The following is an 18,397-nucleotide window of genomic DNA, read 5'->3' on the forward strand; positions in this document are numbered from 1 at the left end:
CCCAGTACAGACCCCTGAGGGACTCCACTAGATGCAGGCCTCCAACTAGACTCTGTCCCATTGACCACAACTCTCTGACTTCTTTTCTTCAACCAGTTCACATCCCCCACACTATCTGATCATGCACACCACACTTCCTCAGTTTAGCTGTGAAGATGCTGTGGGAGACAGTGTCAAATGCTTTACTGAAATCAAGATAAAACACATTCCCTGCTTTACCATCATCAAACCTGGTTATGTCCTCATAAAAGGCTATCAGGTTGGTCAAACATGTCTTCCTCTTGATAAATCCATGTTGACTGCTCCTAATGACCCTCTTGTCCTTGATGTGCCTAAGGATAAGTCACTCCATTAACTTTCTGGAGGTGGAAGTGAGGCTGACTGGTCTGTAGTTACCTGGGTTCTCCTTCTTACCCTTTTTTGAAGATTGGAGTGACATTTGCCTTCCTCCAGTCCCCAGGCAGCTCTCCTGTCCACCATGACTTACTGAAGACAGTGGAGACAGGTCTGGCAATGACCTCCACCAGCTCCCTCAGCACCTTTGGGTGCATCCCATCAGGACCCATGGATTTATGGATGTCCAGATGACTTAACTGTTCCTTAACCCAGTCCTCATCAACCAAGGAAAACTCCCCCTTTGTCTTGTCTTCCTCTGGGGTCTCAGGAGTCTGGTGCTCCTGAGGACAGTCTCCAGCAGTATAAATGGAGACAAAGAAGGCACTCAGTAACTTCACCTTCTTTGTGTCCTCTGTCACCAAGGCACCCACCTCATTCAACAGTGGGCCTACATTGCCTCTAGTGTTAGTTTTTCCTGCAGTGTATTTGAAGAAGCCTATTCTGTTGTCCTTGACATCCCTTGCAAGGTTGAATTCCAAGGAGGCCTTAGCTTTCCTAGTTGCCTCCCTACATCCTCTGAGAACAGTCTTATACTCCTTCCAAGTGGCCAGCCCCTCCTTCCATGATCTGTGGACTGTCTGATAATACATTCTAGTTGCTCCCTCACATAAAGAGCAACTCCACCACCTCGCTTTGTTGACCTGTCTTTCCTAAAAAGGACAAAGTCATCCATGACCACATTCCAGTCACATGAGCTGTCCGACCATGTCTCTGTAATTGCCACCAGATCATAACCCCTTGACCGCACATGGATTTCTAACTCCTCCTGTTATTACCCATTCTGCATGCATTGGTGTACAGGCATTGCAGGGAGCTAGCTGAGCATGCCAATTCTGCCCTGGGGACATGGGGGGGCCTTCTGGTCTTCATTAATACTGGAACACTGCCCCACTGGTGCAAACCCAACTACAACCCCATCCCCCTTCGATTCCAGTTTAAAGCTCTATGAATGAGCCCTGTAGAGTCAGAAAATACTTATCTTTACTAAAAACAAAATCTAAAAATCTTACTTCAGGGGGAAAAATGTTTTGCTGTTTTTTCTACAGTATATTTGTTATGTTTTCAGTGGGTTTTTTTTTTACAAAATATTTTCAGTTAAAAAAATAAAAGTCAAGACAGTTCTCTTGGCTTCTATTTGTCTCATTATAATAAAATAATGAACATTTGCGTAGCTTCAAAATACTATTTGGAAGAGCAGATCTTTCCTTACTGCCTACATAATGTACTTAGTCTCTTTAACTTACACAGCTAGATTGAGAACCTGTTCTGCGTGCCATTAGGAATACTTTGTTTTTAATTCTCCTTTGCTTCTGTTCCCTACACATAACCGTCATAGTGTCTGTGAAGATACAGCTTCAGTGAAGAAATAGGTCTCCCCGTTTTGCAGGCATGAGAAATAAAACAGAATCATAGGCATCAAGCTGAAGCCTAAAGAAGATCAATTTGTTTCTCAACAACTATTAAGTAGCTTATAGAAGTCCACTAGTGAAGACAATAGAAGCATAAAATGTTTTCATTTTGTATCATACAAGAATTTGAACTGACATGGCAGAAGCTAGGATTCATGTGTCAGATTTAACATTTATTCTCTCTAAGGTGAATTTCTATTTACCATTCAGCTCAGAGCTTTCTGATGGGTAGCTTCTGTTGGTGATTGCTTTTTCACTTTGCTTTCCTGTTTTTCTTTTTTTTTAAATTTTTTTCCTTTTCTTTTTGGTAAACTCAATAAAGGCCTACATAAATTTTATACTAGAGCACATCATAAGATCCTCAGCACATGAAAGGACCAAAAAGATGTGAGGCATAAGGTTCTGTCCTTCTAGTTCTTCTGAAGTACTGAGCCAATGTGTTACAATTCCATTATGTCCTTCAAGAGTGAACATAATGTAGCATTCTTCCTTTGTGGAGGAAATATGAAAGAAGTTCACTATTGCAAGTTAAGTAACTTAATCTGTTTATATTTACAGATGAGCCTCTTCATCCCTCTTCATCAAGCAATGAGACCATGCCCAGTTATTGTAAAAATGATGAAGGAGATATATTTCTGACAGCTGAGTCCTGGAAGCCTAATGTCTGCACTAGCTGTATTTGCATGGATGGTGTGATTAGATGCTACTCTGAGTCTTGCCCACCAGTATCCTGTGAAAGGCCTGTTTTGAGAAAGGGACAATGTTGTCCTTACTGTATTGGTAAGCAAATAAGAATAGTGGATAAATTGTTGTTCCCTTCTTGGGAATAAGAAAAGTTTTATTTACAGGTTAAAAGGTTTTGCCTGTTTCAGGGAGATGCAGTTTGTGCCTTCAGTTGAACTAGAGAGTGAAATCTGCATAGGGAGGTTTTTGAGGATCGTGATTTGTGATTTTGATGTAAAAGTGCAAGAAGATATGCTTACAAACTTGAAAGAGCATCCTCCTGAAAACTTGATGAATATACCTTACTAGATAAAGGCATTATACAGAATTGGTTTTATTTAAAGGAAGATCTACCAGGTAATGCACATGTTATGTCAAGGTATGTGAGAACGTGAGAAAAATATGAATTACGACTGCAGAACATAAGCATTATGAAATTTTGCAGAATGGAAAATTGCTAATAAGGCATTTAAAGTAAAATACAGGGAGGAAGAAGAAGAGACAGTTTCTAAGGATGACACAAAATAATCTACTTCTTAAAAAAAAATGGGGGAAACCAATTTTTTTTTAAATACTAAAGATGTATAGAAAGTTGAGGGCCATGCAAAGGTTTTGAATTTGGAGTTTAAGTGAGTGATAGATGCTGTCAATTACAAAAATGGCTAGGCATTTTTAAAGTTACAGATTTTAATATTACTGTCCACTTTCCCATTGTATATTGGAGTATTTTTTGATAGATGACTTTGCTGTGAGTTCACAGTAAGGCTGTAGAATGCAAGCTGCTGATAGAGAGTTGTCTAATGAACTTACTGAAATTGTAGCATTCTTGGAAAGCATTCAGAACCTACTAAAAGAATTCAGTATAAAGCAATATTCAAAAAATTGACAGGCTTTAAGTAATGTTATTTGGACATGTGAATTGTCTTGCCAATTCTTCTTCATCAGAAAGATGTCAGAAAGCTTATGAAGTCCTTTCAGATATGTACCATTGATAGAGCTTTTGAAATCTTTAATCCATTGCAAATAAAATGCCTTTAATAATAGCTACTAGTTTTAAAGGATATGCAAGGAATTCCATCCAAAAATGCCTGGGAAAAAAACCTACTTAGATTACTGATGAGGACACTATATTATCCTATATTACTACCATTTCTGGCATGATTTGCATACAAAATGGGGAGAAGTTAAAGTTTCTTTGACAACTGCTTTACTGCAGGGTTTTCTTCCAGTAATTGGTTTGTAGCCATAAAGATCATTTTAATCCTGAATACATTTAAATTTAAGAGAATACAGAGTTTATACAAAGTTGGATAAACAATCCAGTAATCAGAACATGAATCTTAATACTGTTCTGGAAAATTCTTTAAGTAGAGGAAGGGATGCACCACAGGGACTAGCAATAGGGGCTACAAAAATAAAGCCTCTAGAACTTTGTGCCTGCACCTTGCATGTCAGTTTTCCATGCACACATAGCATGTAGATACAGCTTTAATTAATTTACTTGGAATCCCATACAGCTGTGCAATATTACAAATACTTGAATGTGTGAGCTGTAGAAACTTAATCGGCTTTTTAGTAGCAACTGCTTGCTCAGCAGTATGAAATACAGAAGCTAGATTTTTAATTAGTGCTCATACCTGAAGACTTTCTGTGATGATACATTTTATTAAACCAAGCTGTACTATGTTGTCAGTATGTTTTGTAATCTAAATAACTGAAATTCATGGAAACTTACTTTTATTAATGGCTTCTATGAACTATATACTCTTACCTGTAAGAGGAGTAAGGTCATGCACTTAATTTTTGTCTTCCTGGTTCTTACTGTTTTAATTTCTTGAGAACCATGAGACACATCTTCAGAAGCACATTCTTCCTTACTATTTTCATATAATAGTTGATAAAGTGTTTAGTAGGCAAACTCTGTGGAAACAAACCCTCCTCATTTATTGGAATTTCAAAAATTATGTAATTTTAGCACTATATTTAATTCTGCTTCTTTCTGGATCCAGATCAGATCTGGTTAGTGTTTAACAAATTCAACCTAGATTCATACTCAAAATTTGACAGGCCTTGGATGCTTTACTGTTTGTCTGAATCCTCAAATTCATTCTATGTATTTGGTTTTTTTTGTGCAAAGTAAGATTAATTTTGAAAGATTATTTTGTCTACTCTAGATCAGAAAAAAGGAATAACTGTTTGAATAGAGACAAGATTAGTCTTCTGCAGGAGACAGAGCAACAACTGATTGTTTGTTTACCAGATGAAATTGATTTACTAGTGCAGCTAGAGGAAATTTGTGAGAAGACAGGTAGAGATAGACAAAATATTCTGAACAGCATTTTTGTATTTTAGTTTCTTACTGCAAGTCTCTCATTTCTACTGTCCTTGAGCACTTGTTGCTGTTGTAGCCTTCATCGTCATCCTGTAGTTACTCTTGCATAGAGATGGACACTAAAATGGGAGATATACAACCGGATAATGCTTTCTTAGAAGTTAAGAGTTTTCTTTGAGGTTCAAAACACTGCTATTGTGATTTTACTCTTGTTCATTCTTATAAAAAAAGATTACTATATGAATTTGTGATGTCATCTTTACAAACTGCAACAGCCTGAGCGCAAAGAGTGCTTGTCTTTAGATCTGCATAGGTAATGAGCACTAGAGGACTGCTCAAATTGTGTTGCTTGCCCTCTCCCAAGCCATACCTACTTTATGGCCAACACAGGGTTCCTCTAGCTCTACATGCCAACATGCACAGCATCTATAGAAGAAGCTAATACAATTCTGCAGCTTGCAGCCACCTTTTCCTCCCACTCTTCCTTTACCATGCCCACATCACATTCACCTGCAAAATCTTCTTCTTGGAGAGGCTGGCACCCACACTTATAACCATGAGATGCCCATACCAAGGAATTCTGGAACATTTGCACTTCTCAGATATTTCCATTAGTATTTTCACAACAGTACTTATTGCTGGTCTCCAGCAGATCTGTCAAGATCTGTTACACTGGTCTGCTGACTGCTAATCTTGTTATTCTGGATGATGCCACTCTATTATGTTGTCACTAATTAAATTCTGTATTGATGGGCATATTATTCAATAAGGCTTTTTATTTATATTTGGGACATATTTATTCTGACATATTTATATATATAATCTGTGAATCTTAAACCAGTATTTCTCTGAGAGCTTAAGACATTATTTAGTGACTTCATTTTTGTTAATTCTTGCATATGCTTATTCTGCAAATTCATGGCATCAGCAGGTTTCATCATAATAACTCCTACCTCTATGGAAAAAAAGGTAGCAAGAAGCTAAGATAAAAATGAGGTGGTGCTTAGCTTTTGGAGGTTCTGCTGTGTAATTTTATTCTGATTTTCTGTAAAGTGCTATAGCAGCAAAAAACATGCTAGGTTAAGCAATTCATGACTGTCTTCTCAGAGAAATAGAAGGTATACTGCAATCACCTAAAAGGCTTGCATAGGATAAGCATTAAAAAAGATGTATCGAATGCTTAGGCAAAAAGTGTAATGCTTCTTTTAAGTGTTTTCATAAGACCTGCTTGTTTCATCAAGTCTTCAGTCCCTGTTATGTGCTATGTCAAAATCTGTCTGAAAGTTTATTCAATTTTACACCTCTCAACCTTTAGAAAGGTGTTCTTGTTTCCAAGGGTTAAGATCATACCAACTTCCAATGTATATCATACTAACCATGAAAAAAGGTACTGAATTTACTTATTGCCCTTTTCCTGGAATTTTCCATTGATGCAGTTACAGGGAATGATCAGATCTCCCTTCAATCTGTTTTATCATAATAGTCTAACCACCTTAGTTATGCCACCTAAGAGTTGCTTTATCCTTTTTTGGCATTCTACCTAATCTTTTCTTTCAGGTGTTCCAAATTGAGTTCATCCTTCTTGATCATTGGAAATGAGAAATGTGTTTTTAATTTGTTAAATAGTATTTACTGGGAAGCGAGGAGGAATAGTTGGCAATCTCAAACAGTCAAGCATTTAAAAAAACTCAGGTTTTCTTAATTTTCACAGCACTTTCTGTATCATCATTTCATCACAGTATCACAGTACATCAGAGGTTGGAAGGGACCTCAAGAGGTCATCAGGTCCAACACCCCTGCCAGAGCAGGATCACTTAGGGTAGTCCACACAGGAATGCATCCAGGTGGGTTTTGAAAGTCTCCAGAGAAGGAGACTCCACAACCCTCCTGGGGAGCCTGTTCCAGTGCTCCATCACCCTCACTGTAAAGAATTTTCTCCTCATGTTGAGGTGAAATCTTCTATGTTTTAGTTTGAACCCATTGTTCTTTGTCTTACCACTGTGAACCACCAAAAAGAGCCTGGCCCCCTCCACTTGACACCCACCCCTCAGATATTTATAGACATTGATCAGATCCCCTCTCAGTCTTCTCTTCTCAAGACTAAACTGCCCCAGGGATCTCAATCTCTCTTCATAGGGGAGATGCTCAAGTCCCTTAATCATCCTCGTGGCTCTCCATTGGATTCTCCCCAGCAGTTCTCTGTCTCTCTTGAACTGGGGAGCCCAAAACTGGACACAGTATTCCAGGTGTGGTCTCACCAGGGCAGAGTAGAGAGGTAGAAGAACTTCCCTAGACCTGCTGGACACACCTTTCTTGATACATCCTAGGATCCCATTGGCTCTCTTGGCAACAAGAGCACATTGTTGTTCCATGGAGAACTTGCTGTCCACCAGCACTCCAAGGTCTTTCTCTGTGGAGCTGCTTTCCAGCAGGGCAGCCCCTAACCTGTACTGGTGCCTGTTGTTATTTCTCCCCAGTTGTAGGACCCTGCACTTGTCCTTATTAAACTTCATGAGGTTTGCCTGCACCCAGCTCTCCAGCCTGTCCAGGTCACGTTGGATGGCTGCACAGCCTGAGGGGGTGTCAGCCAACCCCCCCAGTTTTGTATCATCAGCGAACTTGCTGAGGGTACTCTCAATGTCCTCATCCAGGTCATTGATAAAGATATTGAACAAAACTGGACCCAGTACCAATCCCCAGGGGACACCACTTGCCACAGGCCTCCAAGCTGTGCCACTCCTCCTCTGTGCCACTGATGATGACCCTCTGAACTCTGTTGTGGATACAGTTTTCAATCCACCTCACTGACCGACCATCAATGCCACATCTCCTGAGCTTTTCTATGAGGATGTTATGGGAGACAGTATCAAAAGCTTTACTGAAGTCAAGATATTTGACATCCACTGCTCTTCCCTCATCTACCCACTTGGTCATAACTTCATAGAAGGCTATCAGACTAGTCAGGCAGGATCTCCCCTTGGTAAATCCATGTTGGCTACTCTGATAACCTTCTTGTCTTCCATGTGGTTAGAGATGACCTCCAGGATGAGCTACTCCATCATCTTTCCAGGGATGGAGGTGAGGCTGACTGGTCTGTAGTTGCCTGGGTTCTCCTTCTTGCCTTTTTTGAAGACTGGACTGACACTGGCTTTCTTCCAATCGTCAGGCACCTCTCATGTTCTCCAGGACTTTTCAAAGGTGATGGAGAGAGGTTCAGCAACTGTATCAGCCAGCTCTCTCATGTGGATGCATCCCATCGGGGCCCATGGATTTGTGTGTCTTCAGATGGTATAGGAGATCTCTAACCCTGTCCTGACTGACCAGCGGAATGTCCACATCTCTCCAGTTCTGCTCCTTTGCTTCTAGAGACTGAGGTTCCTGAGGGATGGTCTTAGGAGTGAAGACTGAGACCAAGAAGGCATTCAGCAGCTCTGCCATCTCTGCATCATCAGTTACTGTATCTCCCCTCTCATTCAGCAGTGACCCCACCTTTTGCCTGCTCTTCCTTTTAGCATTGATATATTTGAAAAAACTCTTCTTGTTCTCTTTCACCCCTCTGGTGAGATTCAGTTCCAGGAGGGCCTTGGCTTTCCTTGTTGCATCTCTACATTCTCTGGCTACATCTCTATAATCCTCCCAATTGACCAGTCCTTTTTTCCATATATTGTAAACCTCCTTTTTGTTTTTGAGTTTTACTAAGAGTCCCTTGCTTATCCATGCAGGTCTTCTGCTTGCCTAATTTGATTTTTTTTTCAAGGGAATACATTTCTCCTAAGCTTGGAGGAGGTAATGTTTGAATATTAACCAGCTGTCTTGGGCCCCCCTTCCTTCCAGAGCCCTAGTCCACTGGATATTTCTAAGTAGAGTCTTGAAGAGAGGAAAGTTGGCCCTTTTAAAGTCCAGGGTTGAAATTTTACTTATCACACTGCTTCTTTGTCTATTGATATTAAACTCTAACATGTCGTGGTCACTGCAACCAAGATTACCCCCAACCTTGACATCTACCATCAGTCCTTCTTTGTTTGTTAATGTCAGGTCCAGCATTGCACTTCTCCTTGTTGGTTCTTTAACTGCTTGCAGGAGAAAGTTGTCATCAATGCACTTCAGGAATCTTTTGGACTGTTTGTGCTTGGCTTTCCAACTAATATCCGAGTGGTTGAAGTCACCCAGGAGCACCAGGGCACTTGATCTTGAGGGCATTTCCAGCTGCCTGTAGAAGGCCTCGTCAGTAGCTTCTTCCTGGTTCATGTCCCAGTCCCTATGTCTTTTCCATGAAGAAAATGAGAAGCAGCCCATGCTAATTTTGTACTTCATAAAGAAGCATATATGACACTTTTTTAATAAAGATTTTCTGGAAGATGTAGATAGGGTCTTTTACTTGTAGCTGTAATTTCTTTGTAGCTATTGTTTTCCTTCTGTTTGGGTAATTTGCTATTATTGTGTTCACACTATCCTGTTTTCCTTCAACAGAAGATACAGTTCCAAAGAAAGTGGTCTGCCACTTCAGTGGAAAAACATATGCAGATGAGGAACGTTGGGACATTGACAGCTGCACACACTGCTACTGCCTGCAGGGTCAGACTCTCTGTTCCACTGTCAGTTGCCCACCTCTCCCTTGTGCTGAACCCATCAATGTGGAGGGAAGCTGCTGTCCCATGTGTCCAGGTAATGTGATGTAACAACCTAGATGACTATAATGCTGGTTTTCCAGGACTGATAACAAGTAAAAGGTTTATAATTGAGTTTTGAATGTTAGTCCATGTTGAAGAGTATCAAGAAGATAACAGACGTTTATAAGGAAAATGAGTATTTAAAATACATAGGCATACTCTGCAAATACATAGTTTGAACTTTACTTACTCTGAGAACTGTTAACTCAAAAGTCAGTTGCTTGCCCTTGCTTTGTCCCTTCACAAGGTTATGGAAACACATTGACTTAAAAGTAATGTGACAGTTTCCTAGCTATGGTCATGAGATGTAAGAATTGCAACCAGTTTTTAATGCTAGTCCTGTTACACTACTGCAGGAGTTTGCTCATGTTGTTCGGTCAGTTGGTAGCTACTTCCAATAGGACAACCAGGGAAACGCAGCAGTACCCCCACTTGCAGTCCTGTGTTAAGGATTTAAAAAAAAAAGGGGCAAAGAAACCAGCAGTGACAGTTTATGTATCATCTGGGAAGAAGTAGTCTTTCCTTGGTATTTTTGTTGTTTAGTATCACAAAGGAACAAGACTGTAGTAAAATGTGTATTCTGAAATGGCATTTTCAAAAGCAAATTGTCCATATGGACACATAATCACACAGAACCACAGAATTAACCAGGTTGGAAAAGACCTCAGAGATCATCAAGTCCAACCTATCCCCTCAACACCATCTAATCAACTAATCCATGGCACTGAGTGCCTCATCCAGTCTCTTTTTAAACACTTCCAGGGACGGTGACTCCACCACCTCCCTGGGCAGCACATCCCAATGGCCAATCTCTCTTGCTGTGAAGAATTTCTTCCTAACATCCAGCCCAAACCTCCCCTGGTGCAACTTGAGACTGTGTCCTCTCCACATGTCATCCCATTCACCTGAGAGTAATAATAATGGCAGCAGGCATCTACCCCATATGAAACAGGTTTTGAAACAAAATTTTAGGACAGTAATTGTGAAAATTCTAAACAAATGAAAGGATTCATAAGAAAAATCAGTCCAGATAATCAAGTGTATTTCCTGAATTAAGAACAACTCTGGGAAGTTAAGCAGCCTGTACTCTGTTAAACACATTTATCTCGTTTCACAGAGATGTATGTACCTGAACCTACTAATATCCCCATTGAGAAGACAAATCATCGAGGAGACATTGAACTAGAAGTACCGAACTGGCCAACACCCAGTGAAAATGACATTATCCATATTCACAGAGGTAAGATCTGATACAAACTGGGCTAACTTAGATGTGTGCTCACTCCCCATGTTTTAATATATGTACTTGTCCTGTTTGGGCAGAATCTTTATAATGCTTCAAAAAGGTGTGTATCTGAGAATATTCTGTGCAGAACTCTTGCGTGCATTTTGCTTTGAGTAAAGATGAGTCACTCTATGAAATTGTATTTATTCATTTTGGTCTTATTGTCATTCATCCTCAGCATGGAAGAAACATCTGTGTTAGTATAGTATACAGTTCTGTAAAATTAAGAATGTGATGAAATAATGAGGAGTGATTCTGCAGTATCTTCTGATAGCAGACTAGAAAGTGGGCTGTTGTCAGGCCACTGGAATTGATAGACCTGTATTTCATGCACTTGCATTCTTATATTGATAAACAAAACCAGGAAAATATGTATCACAACTTAAGATACAATGTAGACAAATACCAGAGTTAACACATCTGCTGACACAAAGCTAATAAAGTCCTCTAAGGATATAAATCCCTCTTGTTTAAAACGGCTGAAATCATTATTCCAGGGTAGGGGAAAAGCTCTATGTGACACAGAATTTGTTACTATCTTCTAAGTGAAGGACTACCTAAACTTGTGTTTGTATTATTTCAAAGTATAAGGACGATCTCATACAATAGTGCTTGGAGAAAGATTACATGAAATGTAACTGCTTTACAAAATGCAAGCCTACATTTTTATACTTAGAGCATTTTTATTTCTCACAGGCATTAGTAGCTGGCTGCAGCTATCCTGTCTGGGGATTATAAGCACACTGCAAATTGTGTGGGAATGTTGTATATATCATTGAAAATTACCATTCTCTGCAATCACATGCAATACTTGCTGCAGTCTGGTACAGTGCGAGCAGTCTGTTTTCATAGGCTGAGTGGTACAAGAATTGTAGTATGTTCTCATCAAATGAGAGAGTGAATACATCATAATTATCTTTCTACTAGGGATAAAAAAGGGGGAAAAAAATTTTCATTCTAAGACTTCCAGATTTGCCTCAGCATACATACATTTTTTATAAGTGGGAATTTGATCGTGGTCAGGTGAGATGATGTGAATGCAGCTGAGCTAAGAGGTTATTGTCAGACTTGCTTGTTATTGTGCTTTAGATTTCATCCTATTTCCTCTCTTTTTGATGGCCTTTTCATAGCTAATGTAGTCACTATACTAGATACTAGCTAATTCTAATTTATATAAATGAGATGACATTTCAGGAGAGAAAGTCCAAATTCATACAAGTGACAAGATCCACAACTGGGACTTTTATAATATAATTTTTCTTTATGATCAAGGCCCATGTATAATTACTTACAAATCCTCACATTTGCCTTGCAGACATGAATCATCTCCAGGGAGAATACAGAAGTGGCAATGGACCACACCCCAGTGAAGATGCATCGGTCAGCTCTGTTGCCTTGGTGACAATTCCAATCATGATAGCGCTGTTACTGATCATCATTCTTCTGCTCGTCAATCAGAAAAAGCAGTGGATTCCAGTGTCCTGCTACAAAGCTCCAACAAAGGTGCCATGTTTATGTCTATTTCCAGGCCTTAACTTTTTAGGAAACAGATTAACTAGAATATTGTGTAGAATGCAACTGAGTTCACATCATATGAACTCTCTTGAATTACTTTCTTCCTATATCTTAAACCATTTTCCACCAGTCAGTCTGTTGGTATATATTTAGTCTCCTTAATGATTTTTTTTCACTATCAAATGAAAACATTTCTTGCTCCATATATTAATGAGTTGTCATTAGATAGATACCAATCTCAGCAAAAAAAAAAAAAAAAACCAATTCTAAAAGTCCAACTCTATATATGTGTAGGCAAATACAGGCAGTTATGTGCAGTCAAACTTTCAAGAGAATATTTTTCTTAACTTTTATCCACTTTAAAAGTCTTGTTGAACATCATGTATTGTATGTACTAAGAGCATTTATTGCATTTTCTAATGAGTGCATCATATGGTTCTGGGATAGCTATTTTAAAAGAGATCTCAGGAAAAATCTACCAATTAAGTACACCAAGACTACCCAAAAAACAGAAGAAGCAGATAGCTTGGAAATGAACAGTGAAAAGGGCATTGTTTTGTTTGCATTAGGAGTTCTATTGGCAGACAAAGCCTTTATTCTGTATTCAAATGCCATTTATATCAGTTCCCCAGTAGTCCCCCAAGCACTTCAAGTGCTGAAACATCATTTTTTTTCAGTGTCATAAAAAGGCATCTGGTTTCTTCAACCAAATGTCTCTTGTTAGTTTCTCCTATTCCTTGCTGGGTGACTGGAGCCCCTAGCAATGCGTTTTGGCAAGCTGTTCTTTCTGTTCACAATAGCCCAGCTATTTAATAATGAACAAACCAACAACTGTAGTTTAATCATATCACTATCAAAAGAAAGATGACAGAAAAGATGTTTAAAATTACAGAAGGACTGCTGATGTTTAGCCCCGATTCCATGAATATCAGTGAACCTGAGATCTTCTTTGTGAATCCAGTCCAGAGACTCTGGAACAGCCAAACATAAAACATTTTAAAATACTGTTTCGTAGTTAATAGCTGGGTAAAAACCATTTTTTATGATGTATCCATGAAGTACATTTTTAGTACACTTCTGTGTACCCTTCTGATTTTATTTTTGGAAAAAGAAGCTGCATAAGTGGAAAGTGGAATTTTTAAGATTTGTAGTCCACTTGTATGCTTATAGTTTGGGCATGCGTATACATTATCACTAACTTTGTATGTATCCATAGAATATGCTTACTGCCTGTCCTTCATGCTTAGCCCAAAAATATTTAAAGTAGTTAGCACCCAGTGTCGTTTCACCTTCTTCTCAGCTGCAGAATTTTTCGGTTGAAGGATGCTCAGAGGAATAGCAGGACTGGAAAGAAGTTTACATAGCTCAGGTCTTTCTTTGAGCAGTATTTTACGTGCATTCAAATGTGTAGATCATTACATACTCAAACCATCACTCATTCACATTTGTGTAAAATGAAATTTCCTAGTCTACATTTACAAGCAAGGACAACTCTACCAAGTGCCACATCAACACTGGCATCTCCACAATAACACACAGCTTTGCAAGGATGTAAGGTCTCTCAAATACTGGATAAAAAGTGGATGATTTCCTAATTATGGAAGTAATACATAGTATCATAGAATCATTTAGGTTGGAAAAGACCTTTGAGATCATCAACTGTTTATTTAGTACTGTTGAGTCCACCACTAGACCATAAAACACCTCAGAAGGGAATACAGAAAGACACCATAGGACACTCCATGCCAGGATTAACTATAAAAGCAGAAATCTCTCCCATCCTCTTAGTGGATTTGCAACCAGGAACAAAACATTGTTGAAAACGATCAACAATAAAAACAGGCTGTTAAAGTCCTGGAAACAAATTGCTGCACATCCAGGGCAACAAGGTTAAGCCCTTGTGTAGTGCTAGGCTAACAGACAGCAGTTTAATCTGGGATATGAGAATACCAGAGCTTCATTCAGAAGATGAAAAATGGCAATTCATAAGAGTGTTGGTCTGGTTTTGGCCTGGCATAAGCCTTTACCAAACTGAACAGAATTCCAGACTCCTTCATTGCTAATTTGATTTTGTATTGCGCTTAAGGATTTGAGCCACAAAGACTTTATCTTTTTTTTTAATTGACTCAATATTCCCTTTCTATTTTAACAGCCTTCTTGCCTAAACAATCAGCTGGTGTATGTGGACTGCAAGAAAGGTACCATGGTCCAGGTGGACAGTTCTCAGAGGATGCTAAGAATTGCAGACCCAGATTCAAGATACAGTGGATTTTACAGCATGCAGAAACAGAACAACCTACAGGCAGATAATTTCTATCAAACAGTTTGAAGAAGTGCACCCTTACCAAGGATTTAAGAAAGAGAGAGAGAGGGAGAGAGAGACTAAGTCTGCTATTAAAGTAAAACTAGAATTGTGCACTTGCTTAGTGGATTGTATTGGATTTGTGACTACATGTACAGCTCTAAGACCTTACTGGGATGAGCTCTGACTCCTGCAATGTGCCAGAAAAAGCATTCCCACTTTTCCTTGAGATAACTGACCAAGTGTTTTCTTAGAACCAAAGTTTTAAAACTTGTTAAGATGTATTTGCTTGTAACATAGCTATAGAGGTTTTTTGGGAGGGGGAATCAGGGGCTAGGGGTAGGCAATGAGGTAAAAGGAATCTTCCGATAAGAAAAGCTGGTCAGCCTTAGCTGGGGAAGAAATAAATAAAGAATAATGGTGAGCAGCAGGATAGTGGGTTTTCTTGTTGCGCTGAAATTGCATCCGTGGCACCAAAGCCTAACCCCAGGTGAAAAAAAAAAAAAAAAAGCTGTTGCTACAGTAATATACTCCTAGAACAGAATATGTCACATCACAGGTGTGGTGTAGCTGCAAGTATTTTTCTATATGATGAGAAGCTGCAGTAGTTAATGAAATAGCAAGGAAAAGGTTGTAGCAGAAAATAAAGGGTGGGTTTATTAAGGATGTATAAAATTATACCTTGTGCTGCTTTTTGGTTTTATTTTTATTTTCTTCAAAGCTGATTGGCTAGATTAGCCAGACTTTGGCAAAGTTAGCAAAAGACTGAGGCCTAAGTAATTCCTGATATGAGCACTGGATCTTTTGACAGCAGTACTGAAGGAAGGAAGGATAAGTCAAGAAAACACCATGCAGTTCCAGGGGCTTTTGTTTGTTTGTTTTGTCTGTTGTGGTTTTGTTTTGTTATTTTATATCAATCTCTGGTTGTTCATACAGGAGAAGGAAAAATATTTTTGTTGGACAAAGCTCTTGCATACAAGAGAGTAAAAAAGACTGTTTTAAGGTTGGGTTTATTTCTGTTGATGTTCTTATTTACTGGTATGCAGATTTAGAAACTACTTCCATGCTAGGAAGCTGCTTAATTTTAATTGTATATTACTCAAGCACCTTTTTTGAAGCTCAGAAAAAAAAGGAGATCATGCTTCTTTAAACTTTAGCATTATAGGAATATTTATGTAAATATAATTATGCTAAAAACAACAAAAAGTATTTGTATGTTTGTGTATATATATGTATATACAAATGCGTGTAGATATACTTATGTATATCTGCATGCACATGTATATACATTATACATATATATACTGTATATATGAAATACTATGTATACAGTATATATTTTTTCTATTTTTTTTCTTGTTGAATGTATTTTTATCTGAGAGAGATTTTACCCAGAGCAGAAACAGATAAATAGGCATTCCATATCAATGCTTAATCATTTGTGAGTTTAGAAAAAAGAGCATCTCATTCTACCTACAGTTTGATTTGATTTGATCTGATTTGATTTCATTTGATTTGAAAGTGTTTGCGTGTGTGTGTGTGTGTGTATGTGTGTGCACTCTTGTGTTTGCCTGTGTACAGTACGTGCACGATTATAGCAGTAAGCGTTGCTCTTGCTACTTGTTACATTTCAGGGTGTTTCTTATTTTTCTTTTCCTGCTTAGCCTTAAAAAGGCTTTTTAATGAATGCATTGGCTAGAGATACTGATGACAATATACATGCAGCACTAATCAGTTCCACAGAATAACACCATCAGCTCCTGGATTTTCTTTTTTGTCTTTTTTTTGTCTTTTTTTTCTTCTTTTTTTCAAACAACTGTTTGAAACAACTACTGGAAGATTGTCCACATTAAGCTGGAAGTTTGTTGTAGCTTGCCTCATTTATAACTCTGACTGTATAATACAATGTTAACTTTCCAAACAGGTCTTGGCACTTTTATACTAATTACCCATTTGTGCATTGCCTTTTTTCTTTTACAAATGCTTGTCATAAGAGACACAGATACCCAGTATGCTTAATGTGAAAAGAAAATGTATTTTTTGTAAAGGAACTCTCAAGTATTGTTGTAAATACTTGGTCAGAGGTTGCTGAACTTTAAAACTGAAAAAAAAACTAATTTATTATTATAATGACCTAATTTATTAATCTGAAGATTAACCATTTTTTGTTGTTGTTTTAGAATATCAAAAAGGTGTTCTAGCTGTTTGCATCAAAGAAAAAAATAGGTGTATCATTAAGGGTCAACATTTTTTCTGCTTATATAACTACAGCTTTCAACCACCAATAAGAAAAAATGTAGTCTCCCCAGTGTTTTATATTAAATCTGATATCGAAACAGAGATGTTTCTGTCCAGTTACTACAAAGATTTTGTCAAGACAAAACATCCATTCGTTGCATAAGAGTAAGCAGTCTTTAACCAGAATTTGTAAATGCTTGCTTTTGTTTTACAATCAAGGCCATATTCTGAAAATATTAGCAGGATATAGGACATGGTGTAAAATGTTTTTTATTATTATTATTTTATTATTATTATTATTTTAAAGATATGATTTATCCTATGTGCTGTATCCATTACACTCTTTTTACTTGGTTCCTGTTGTGCTCTTGTAAGAGAAATGCAGATATAATTTTCTGAAAAATAGATGCATATGTGGCACTCGGAGTGCGCTGCGGTTCAGCAGATTGCTTGTTTACTTTTTTAACTGTAAGGCGGTTTCTTGTAATTTGGCTCTTGGCAGCACAATAAAAAAAAATTTAAACCTACTGATGCCTGTCTTCTTAAATGTTCATGTTTACTATTTCCATAGACTGGTCCTTGACACATTAGGTTGTATCTCGACATTATGGTGAAGTTTTTTTGCCCTGGGAGTAGGAATTTGTACTGTTTTCCTACTGGCCTTAGGTCAGAACAGTTCAGAACATACTGTGGGTAAAGAACAGTTTGCAGTTAAAGAAGGTTCTGGGTTTTACAATGGAGAATTTTCACATTAGAGAAATTTGTGAAATTCCATATAGTGTTAGCAAAAGATCAATCTCTCAAACACCAAGTTAGGCCTTTGCCCCGTCATTGAGTCCATGTGGTCTAGTCATACCTGTCAGAAAGTTATAATTAGTCACATGAGACTCTTAATATGAGGTCCTACAGAAAGAGTGTGGAATGAGAATTTGCATTTCATGGACTTCCTGAGCCACAAATCGTTGATTTACCTATTCGCCTATAATTTATTTTTCTGCTATTGCTTTGTAAGTTAACTGATCTCATGTAAAGCTCTGGTTTGTAACATCTTGAGGCAAGTTTGTAACTACTTATCTGTGAAAAACTGCCTCATTTTCTTTGAGCCTTGATGGTTTCATTTGCTTTGCCTGACTTTCTGTACTCAAAGCAGCAGTGGATAAGTATCTATATGCCAGCCATTAATTTGCAGAAAAGATTCTGCTATGGACTTTGGGGCATCAGAAGTTTACAGTGGCTCAAAGAAAGTACCAGATATTTTTAAAAAGCCCATCATAAGCTATTGCACATAAGGGCACAATATAAAGCTAGCAGGGGATAGGCACGAGAGTGACTGTGCTAGTAAGAACCAAGTATCTTCAAAACTTAATTCTGTGTTAGGTTGCTGAATGGAGGGAAAACTAACAGCCGAAAAGCCACCCATCCCTAGGTTATCAGGTTACAGTGAAATTATGCAAACACTCCTCCTCGCCTTTTCTCCTATCCGCTGAACTGACCCCCTTGCTACCACCACTCACTGCCTCAGAAGCA

At 38.3% G+C, this 18,397-nt stretch overlaps 1 protein-coding gene across 1 annotated transcript in view; it reads left to right on the plus strand.

The window, feature by feature from the left end:
* Nucleotides 1-15,783, plus strand: part of CRIM1 (cysteine rich transmembrane BMP regulator 1) — a 189,736-nt gene extending 173,953 nt beyond the window's left edge. Inside the window, exons 13-17 of the mRNA XM_054393879.1 lie at nt 2,364-2,585; nt 9,331-9,525; nt 10,648-10,770; nt 12,131-12,318; nt 14,483-15,783. Of these exons, the coding sequence (XP_054249854.1) occupies nt 2,364-2,585; nt 9,331-9,525; nt 10,648-10,770; nt 12,131-12,318; nt 14,483-14,659 (905 nt within the window). The 3' untranslated portion in view covers nt 14,660-15,783. The remainder of the gene's footprint in view (nt 1-2,363; nt 2,586-9,330; nt 9,526-10,647; nt 10,771-12,130; nt 12,319-14,482) is intronic.
* The last annotated feature ends 2,614 nt before the right edge of the window (nt 15,784-18,397 follow it).

The sequence above is a fragment of the Indicator indicator genome, chromosome 2 (genome assembly GCF_027791375.1).
Source record: "Indicator indicator isolate 239-I01 chromosome 2, UM_Iind_1.1, whole genome shotgun sequence".
In the NCBI taxonomy this organism is placed as follows: domain Eukaryota; kingdom Metazoa; phylum Chordata; class Aves; order Piciformes; family Indicatoridae; genus Indicator; species Indicator indicator.